Source organism: Gambusia affinis, linkage group LG12, assembly GCF_019740435.1.
Source record: "Gambusia affinis linkage group LG12, SWU_Gaff_1.0, whole genome shotgun sequence".
NCBI classification, from domain to species: Eukaryota; Metazoa; Chordata; class Actinopteri; order Cyprinodontiformes; family Poeciliidae; genus Gambusia; species Gambusia affinis.
The window spans coordinates 4,671,328-4,680,614 of record NC_057879.1 but is presented as its reverse complement, the minus strand read 5'-3'; the positions used below and the strand labels follow the sequence as shown (position 1 = coordinate 4,680,614).

Here is a 9,287-nt window from a genome sequence, read left to right as displayed (position 1 = left end):
CAGCTAGCTGGGTATACATATTTTTCCGGTGACTTAATGGCACCTAAAGTACAGAGAGCTTGCACACATCCTGCCATTGTCTTCATCATCCTACATCTGTCCACAGAGTGTCCTCCGCTGCCCCCAAAGCCTTCTGAACTCTTGTGGGCGAGAAAAATAGGTTTTCAGACTTCAGTAGATGTCTGAAAGTTTGTCTAATGGCAAACTTTAGACAATGTGTTAACCATCTACAGTATGCATTATTAAAATGTCTTGAGTGCTTTCGTGTTTTAAAATAGACTAATAGGGCATAGTCTAAAGACATTATAGATCTTTTGAAAAGTTTTTTGTGGGGTTTGATAAAGCAGGTAACATCGTAACATAATTAGCCTTTTTTTTAAAAAGAAAAAACTATTCAAACATACAAGCATGTTCTTGCCAGATTGTTTCCTGAAGACAACATTGTTCTACTGTGAAAACAAGAACACTGTCTCTTGTAGAGCCATTCATCATAATTTAGTGTAGATCTTTACAGCTTAACAAAGAGACATTAAATGTTGGTTACAGTGAATTTCGGGCTATTACTACACCTTTTACTGGATTTCACCCTCTTTGTCCTCATCCTGATGCTGAACATGGAGTGTGATTTCTACGTTTTTCCCTCTTCAGTGCATAAAAACCTAGGAGCCTGATGTTTACTTTATCATAGCCAACATGAAATGTATCTTTAACTGATCAAAGCAAAAATCATGGTGAATGGGACACGGTATATAATACATAACCCTTAATGTACTCCTGAATTAACATGACTGAATAATGATTCAGTGTCGCCATAAAATTGCACTAAGCTATCAAAAATGTAATCCCCCAAAAGGGAATTTGAGTAGATGTCCACAAACAGTCACGTGACAAATTAAAGCACATTTATTGGTTCCTCATAATTTTCCACTCCTCCGACTTATGTAAATTCCTATGGCGGTAATGCATTGGTGTCCAAACTTTTTGCAAAATTGCGAGGGGCTATAACATATAAAGAATATTTTTATTGTGAGTTACTGCTCAGTAAAAGATAAAACATGCAAAATTTGTACCGTTGTTCAACAGGGGCTGCCATTTGAACACCCCCAGCGTAGAGCGCTCAAGCTCTTTCTGCAACGGCAAGATAAAACACAAATCGTGCTACGACTCTTTGAAAGAAAACACAGACGACTCCGTAAGTTGACAAAACTCTTCTCAGTTTATTGTCTCTCAGCAAGATAAAGGCCAGGATCTCACATTGCTTAGCTTTTTCCTCGAGGGGTTTCCTCAGTCCTCCAGTGGAGTAACAATTTCTCAAGAGGATCCGTCATCAACCTCCTCCCCACCAACCAACACGAGCAACACATCTCTATACAAAGTTGTTCTTTACCTTGGAAAAAAAACCCAACGAAACAATAAAAATGTGCCGAGTTTAACATGGATTCCTTTCCTCTTAAGCTATGTAGGCTGCGTGTTAAGAAAACAAAAATAAAAAAAGGAACATTCATAGCTAGAGCAACGCCACAATTCAAGTAATGGAGGCAGGATACTTCTGGAAATCTGGCAGTTCACACAGACATTGGAGGCCGTGCAATCCCCCCCCACCAAAAAAAAGCAACATTTTTTAAAAAATAAAACAAAAACCACCAGGGTTCAGGGGGGTAGAGTGCTTTTTTTTTTTTGTGGCAAGTGTCAACCTCTCGCCAACTAGCGATGCAGTTAGCCACCTCCGTCATTCTCGTCACACATTGCAATAGAAATACTGTTGGATTGCACTTTCTTCAAGCTTTCATCTTGTGGCGTGTTTATAGAAAAAATATATATAGAATACAAAAAGCTTATACTTCTTTGAGTAACAGAATATAACATACAGTACTTCAGATTATGTTTCGATCAGCACGTCAGCAGGTGTACACACGTCGCCCTACCCTGGCCAGAATGCAGTTACCACACTAAAACAGGGATGTTGTTTTTGCTCACTATTAAGTGCTTTGGTCAATGGATAATAACATTGAGTATGCCTTTACAATGGTTTTCTACAGTATGTTAATGCTACATAATTATCCATTGTATATGAATTGTTTTATATTTTAAAAAGGGGGCAAGTAGTTAAGATGCACCATGACTTTTTTTTTTTTTTTAAACATATTCACATGTGGCATTTTATTTTAACTGATACCGACCTTGTGTCTCCCCCCCCACCCCACCCCCCACTCACAAATGCACTTTATAGTCGCAACCCCAATACATCTGACATATTGGTTCAATCTGAAGAGCTGAATCGATTTCCAACGTCGGAAATGGACATCTCCAGCAACTGGAAGGGCACAGCGCCCCCCGAGAGCCAGTGGACGAACTCTCGCTCGCGGACTTCGCCCCACCGCCCCACAACCCGAAAGAAAGGGTGGCCCCGGGGAGGGCCTTTGAACAAACGACGCTGAAACGCTGAAGTAGAAAATCAGTTTGAAACAGTCACGTTGACATTCAGGTTCCGGTCCCACTTCAAATCTGCAAGATCCCACTGGCGAAAGCTGACGGAATCACCGGCAGTGCAAATCTTCTACACGATGCACCGCTTTAACGCAGTCCTTCTCACAGGGTACGCGACGGAAAGTCTCTAGCCCGCTCGATCACATCTCCGGGGCTGCGGGCGGGAGTGCCGGCGGCATGTGTTTTGGAGTCTGTAACAGTTTGTGTTCGTCGGAGTGCTGGGAAGCGGGGTCCGCCGCCTTGGCGTGCACGGGGTGCAGCAGCCGGACGTCCAGGGCGTCGTTGTGCTGCGCTAGAGAGTGGAGGTGGTAGTGTAGGACGAGGTCTTTGAGCGAGCAGTGGGCGTCGTAGGGCTCGGCGAAGCCGTAGCCGTGGGAGGTGCTGTAAATCATGCAGTGCTTCACCTCTTCGTTCACGCTGCGGAAAACAGAAAGCATCACTGAGCGACGGCCGTCTACAGCATGGCTGATTTCTACAGGTGTGATTATATCACGCGTACAAAGTACTGTGGGTCTAGTTTCTAGTGCAAACAAATCATTACACTTTGAGAAAAAGAATAAGACAAAACTAACCTACACATAACTTTTCAGCAAGATTGTTTTACGTAAATAATTCCGTAATATTGACAAAAAAGTACAAGTTCCACTGGCGGATTACTTCACCTTCACAAAGGAAAAAATGTCTTCGTGAAATAATCTTCCTGTGTAGTTAGTACTTTTTCAATATTAAGAAGTTATTGATTTAAAACAAGCTCCTATTTTTTTTTTACTGAAAAGTTAAATGCAAGTTAGTTTTCTTATTTCAAGTGTACTAAGATATTTTTACTGGAAACTACACCAAAAATGTTGTGTTTTTGCAGTGTTATGTGTTTGAGTTGAAGCTTATAAATAAAAGGGCTCTGAAAAATCCTATTTTCTTTGTGTTCACAACTCAAATTAAATGCTTTCTTAATCTCAAACTAAGTTTTCCATGAGTCTTTAAGTGGCAGACCAGGTATTTTGAACTGCGCATCACAAAAGAAAACCTGACACAGGCCTTTAGATTAGCGGCGACAGCTTGGTAGCAGCTGAGAACTTTAGGGTTGTTCGCTGCTAGCTGTTAGCCAGTTCTCACAAATCATTTAAATTTTGTCAGACTTTTCAACAGAATACCCAGAATGCTTCCACACAACTGACTGGTTGTCAGTCAGTTGTGTGGACTGACTGACAGTCAACGGTGGAGGTTTCATCAACACCATTTGTAGCTAATTATTGTCGACAAAACCAGCTAGCATGCTGCTAGCCAACTCTGTCAGTACAAAAATGCAGCTAAACGACGACTTTCTTACTTCAAAAGCAGTTTCAACTGACTGAACAGGGTGCCAATCTTAAAGTGGACATCTGTTTACCTGAGCTTAGACTTTACCAGACAAAGGTCCATGCTAACAGCACCTGCTAACAGCACCTGCTAACAACAACTGGATAGTGCCTTACTAGACAGACTACATTTTCACAAGAGCTACAAAGGGGTCTTAGCGCTGTGATATCTCATGATGTTAAATCTCATTCCACCCATAGTGAGGATCATATCAAAAGTAGCCTCAACTTCTGAATACTCACACAACAGAGCAGGCGTAGCATCCCTGCTTGCTGCTCTCTCGGATCAGGAACGTTCCGGAAGCTTTGCCTTGAAGCATCTCCTCCGCCTGCGTTCGACTCAGTTCCCCGACGAACCAACTCTCCTCATCTTGATGTGGTAGATTCTTCTCATCTCCCTTCAATACGTATGTGCTGGAAGACCAAGAGTCGTACTATATATATATATCTATATATGTATATAAATGTATATGTTTAAAAGTTTCCTTAAACGTTTCCTTTCTGGCTGTAAGAGCATTTGTTCAAACTTACTCATCAAGGCTGTCGTTGTGTATCCCAAGCCAGTCATTTATGCGTTTCTGCCGTACTCCTTTGTGATTAAGCCAGCTGGAAGACGATAGGATTGTTTTTTTTTTCAAATTCGATCTACAATGTGGGCAAAACTCAAACTGGTTTGTCTTAAGGGCTTTCCTGGGTCACCAGGGATAAAGTACTCACTTGAGATACAGGTCTCGGATGTTGCGAAGCTGGATGAGGTCCGGCCGCAAGTTGTTGATCTTCCTGTCCGTCTCTCTGTAGTCCTCCACCTGCGTCCTCAAGTCCTCCTCCAGGTGCAGCTTGCTGTCGTAGATCTCTCCAAGTCGGCACTTCAGCTTTTCGTAATTGATCAGAAAGCTACAGAGGGAGGAAGGAAGCAAATGTCACAGGTCCGAGTAAGATGAATATGAGGGAGCAGAGTTAAAATATTTATTTATTTTTATTTTGAAAGCCGCATCATGTTTTAAGTACCTCTCCAAATCATTGTCGGCTCCCTCTGATAGACTGTTCCTCTCGAACTCCTCTCCGTATCGCTCCTGCTCGCGACACTGCTCCTCGAAGATCAGCATCGCCTCGTTGAAGGCCTCTATTGCCGTGCGCTTCATCTGGATCTCCTGAAAGGTAGGAAGAAAAGATTTATGAGATAAAAAAACCCCAAAAAAAACAAAACAAAAAAAACAACATTAAAAACGCATTTCTAATGTACCGCAGAGTATTAGAGCCACATTAGAAAAATTTCAAATAATAATTACCAGAATAAAGTCAAAATAATACAAGAACAGAGTCAAAATACAATGAGAATAATATATTTTTATAATTATAAAGTGGTAATTTTATTACTTCATTTTTGTAATACTATAACTTCAGTCTTGTGTGACTTTTCTCTTGTAATGCTGACTTTGTTCTTGTAATATTGTGACTTTATCCTGGCTCTCTTATGACTTTACTCTCAAATTATTTCAACTTGGTTCCTGTATGACTTTTTTCTTGTAACATTGGCTTTATTCTCTAAATATTATTTTAATCTAATTTTATCTTGACTGTATTTTCGTATGGCTTTATTCTTGAAATACGACTTAATTCGTCTTTATTCTTGTACGACTTTACTCTCATACTATCGACTATCCTCGCAATACTGACTTTATACTCATAATATCATGACTTTGTCCTCGTAATGTTATTCTTAAATTCTCAGTTTGCTCTTTGCATGGCCCCAACACTCTGTGGTCTTGATGAAAGATGCCGACTTCTGAAAAGCAGCCTGTTACCTGCGAGGTCTTGGTGAAGGCTTCATAAAGACGGTCGAACTCTTTTGACTTCTCTTGGTACTGATTGTGGACCTCTTTGAGCTTTCTGCCAGCAACGTCAACGCTGTCTTCTTTCACCTGAAGTCCAAAACAGCAGTCGATCAAAAGATCAACTTACACTCACTCGCATTTTTTTTAAACGTCTGTATGGTAAGGATGTATTAACGGTGGTAGACCTCACTGACCTGTTGGAAACGGGACACGGGATGCATGAGCATCAGGTCCAGCATGGCGTTGTACTCCACCAGCGAGTGGTGCTGGTAGTACCAGATGAGCTCCACCACCGACGTGAACGTGAAGGGGTCCGAGAAGCCGTACTTCCCGTCACGGTGGTAGATCTTGATTAGCTTGTTGTGTCCGTCTTTCCTGCGACGGTGGAAGAAAATGCATAAAAAATTTGGAAGGCAGAGAGTTTGACTGGAGCGTCACGGTCAGACTGGACAGACTCCTCTCCGTGCTTCCCTCCCCTTTTCTTTAACGTACCGTAAAGTCAAAGTAAAATCTCCCTGCAGCTTCGTGGACGCGTCCCGCACCAGGAAGGAGCCGTCAGGTGTGTCACGAAGCTTCTCGTTCACCTCGTCCCTGTGGATAAATCAGTAGACATGGGTCTTACCTTCCAACAAACCATATATATATAAATTTTTCATCCTGAAAAAGTTGCGTTACCTTGTTATATCTCCCCAGTACCATTCGGCGTCCTGAAGCGAACACACAGGTGGAGAAAGGCAGTTGTTGTTCATTGCTGGCTTTGTGGACCGGGGAGGAAGAGCTACACACACACACACACACACGCACACACACACAAAACAAACAAAAAAAAAGGTTACATTTTATATGTATGGCGAAAGGAATTACCATCGGATTAACTCCTCCCGTTCACACCCGCTTCTTTAAAACACCTCATATGATGAAACTGGTTAGGATCTGAGGACAGGCCCAGGCATGTTTCCAACAGATGTCAGGAGGCCAAATCATTAGGAAGACTCTGAGTGGGGGTCATTATCTCCTCAGAAGTGGTGGTGATAAACCGTGAAGTTTTAATTGCACAAAACGTCGAAACAGTAATTATTACTAGACTAAAATTGCTTTTTTTTTTTCTTCTTGGAAGCTGACTTCAACTGTCCCGACAGGTGTAGAAAACCTCTCGATTATAATTCAGAGCACCCCTCCTATCTGTTAAATTTACATAGTATACATTTTCAAGGTATATAAAAGGGAGAGGAAGGGGAAAAAAGTCTTAGAGTAAGCATTTCTTTAAAATAAACACATTACGCATATAAAAGTAGGGCGAACCGCATCAAGAGGAGTTGAAGGGCGGTATATTTCACGGCCGGACAAAAGTGCCTTTCATGAGGCGGTTGGGTGGGGGGGATGTGGCAGTCGCGCAGCATCCGCTCACCTCTTTTTCTGACCTTAAAATAAGCAAAAGGCAGGTGCAGGAGGAACGAATGCGGTGGGACTCTGAAAGTCTGAAAAATTTTCATCTGCGCAACCACCTCGTCCGTCTTTGTCTCTTTGCCGATCTCTTGCCAGAACGCTAAGCCCCCGACTGCCAAAATCAACATCCCCGCTAATGGATCACAGAGGGTAATGCAATGTTTCATAATTAAGTATTAAGTATGACCCAAACTAAGCTTTTTCTTTTTTTCTTCCCCTGGTAGTTTTCCTCAAGTCCCGACCCACGCCCCTTCCTGCACACACATATCTACAGGCGCCTTTACATACATAATCAATATATATGTTATGTCAAAAATGATGAACTGCAAACGTAATGATTGGGTTAATGTTGGATAGCATGTACATATGAGATTCAAGAATTTTTTTGATTTTTTCTCCACAAGTTTTACAAATCTATCTGTTCCAACTTCGACTTTGCACCGAATTCGAACTGCCGTGACTTGTAACGCTGCACTCACTATGTGCATTCATTGAATAGGATTGCACAAATAAAACACACAAAAAAGAGAAATAATATAAAACAACATCTTTATCATCATTTTTTTTTTAGTTCTTCTGCCGCCCCCTGGCTACACGCCACCCTGGGTGGTGAGACACGTCGCCCACATCAAAAGCCGCTTCATTAGCTGCGGCTAAAAATTATGCGAGCCTTTTGACAATTACAACAAACGTGGATTTGTAATGTCTGTAATGGCCTGCAATATTTCACTTTTAATCACAGCCACTGTCACTGTCATAAAATGTAATGACGCATTAATAGTGACATAGTTAAAAATAATAATAATAATAATAATAATAATAATAATAATAATAATAATAATAATAATAATAATAAAACCACAACGCGGACCTGTTCGTCACGAGACCTCTCAGTCTGCGCTTCTCGCCTGTAGCCTACTTTCAGGGGAGCAGGCGGACGAATTAAGCACGGCTGGCTGCGGAAGAGGACAAAGCACTCGTTTCATAGAGTCGCTCATTAACGCACCCCGAGTCTGCTTCTTTTCCTCACATTTATTTATTTCCCCACCTCCTTTTGTTTTCTTTTTCTGGCTAATGCCGAAGCAAAACCGTCCGCAGCCTCCCGAATCGACTCCGTCACCGCGAGCCCGGCGAGCGCGCGCCGAGACAAAAGAAAAGGAGAGCTCTGCGCCCGATCCTCCGAAGAGGGTATTACGTAATTGCCAAGTGAATTGCGCTATGCATGCCCGGGCAACGCCGCTGGGGGAGCGCAGCGGCACCCGGGAGACAGTCATTAAACCCGCCTGCATGTGCAGCATTTAATCATCTCTATTACAGATATGACAGAAGACGATGCTTCGCGAAAAGGAGAAGGACGGGAAGAGAGGGACGGCTTTTTTTTTTCCTAGGGAAGCCGCAGCGGAGGCAAGACAATGGCTGCCTGTAGTTTAACCCTGACTTACCTGGTGGTGCTTGATCCATTTCGATATAGAATAAACCTTCGGGAGGATAAACCATTCCTGTTTTACGGCAGTAGTCCCAGTTGCACTTGTTTTCTTTAAGCTTGCTTTCAAAAAGAAAAACAGCAACTTTTTTTTTTATGAAAGATCTAATTTAGGCTGCTGCTTCGGTGCAGACGCAGCGTCCCGCATAGATCGAGACGAAAAGAAACCTCCTTCGGTTCCAAGTTGGAAAACATCCCAGATTCCAGATGTGTTGTGTCAGCATAGCCTGTCAAGAGGCTAAAAGATTCTGCTATTCTTTATATCTCTCTCTTGTCTTTCTTTCTTTAGAAGAGATTGTCTGGCTTTCGGTCCTCCTCGCTGAGTGGCGCAGCTCCTCTTTGGTTCATCTCGGAAGTGCAGCGGCTTTAAAGGGCTGCTCGACATCATCTTGGCGCAGACCAACCCGACGAAGAGAGGGAGTAAGAAAGGCGGCGTTTCAGTACCGACCGCTGCCGCTTAAATCACATCTACACCGAATTAAATGTCACAGTCATCAAACAGAAACACCAGATAACAATCCCGTTGTCTCCTAGTGCGACCCAGCTGCGTATGTTCGGACTTTTTAATACGGGTTCCCCCTAAATCATAATGGTACCGCCCAGACCGTTTCATTCAGCTCCCCTCAGCCAGGCTGAAACAGCTGAAAAAGAATCCTTGCAGGGCATGAATGGAAAAAGGCA

General features: G+C 42.6%; 1 protein-coding gene across 1 annotated transcript; it reads right to left on the bottom strand.

Annotated features, from left to right (window-relative positions):
• Positions 1-1,193: 1,193 nt before the first annotated feature.
• On the bottom strand, positions 1,194-8,955 carry LOC122841440 (phosphatidylinositol 3-kinase regulatory subunit gamma-like). The gene is made up of 10 exons (XM_044134741.1): positions 8,566-8,955; positions 6,353-6,455; positions 6,170-6,268; positions 5,872-6,052; positions 5,648-5,764; positions 4,851-4,993; positions 4,560-4,736; positions 4,374-4,448; positions 4,086-4,256; positions 1,194-2,904 (listed from the first exon to the last, which is right to left on the bottom strand). Exons 1-10 carry the CDS (start codon positions 8,618-8,620, stop codon positions 2,628-2,630), a joined length of 1,398 nt encoding a protein of 465 aa, XP_043990676.1. The 5' UTR covers positions 8,621-8,955; the 3' UTR covers positions 1,194-2,627.
• Between the last annotated feature and the right edge of the window lie 332 nt (positions 8,956-9,287).

What these genes read in the sequence shown, in the direction of transcription:
- LOC122841440 (XM_044134741.1), bottom strand. Translation starts at nt 8,620, where the DNA reads ATGGTTTATCCTCCCGAAGGTTTATTCTATATCGAAATGGATCAAGCA. An exon ending in AATGGATCAAGCACCACCAG is followed by an intron (nt 6,456 to 8,565) that starts GTAAGTCAGGGT and finishes GTGTGTGTGTAG; the next exon opens with CTCTTCCTCCCCGGTCCACA. An exon ending in GATTTTACTTTGACTTTACG is followed by an intron (nt 6,053 to 6,169) that starts GTACGTTAAAGA and finishes CCACCGTCGCAG; the next exon opens with GAAAGACGGACACAACAAGC.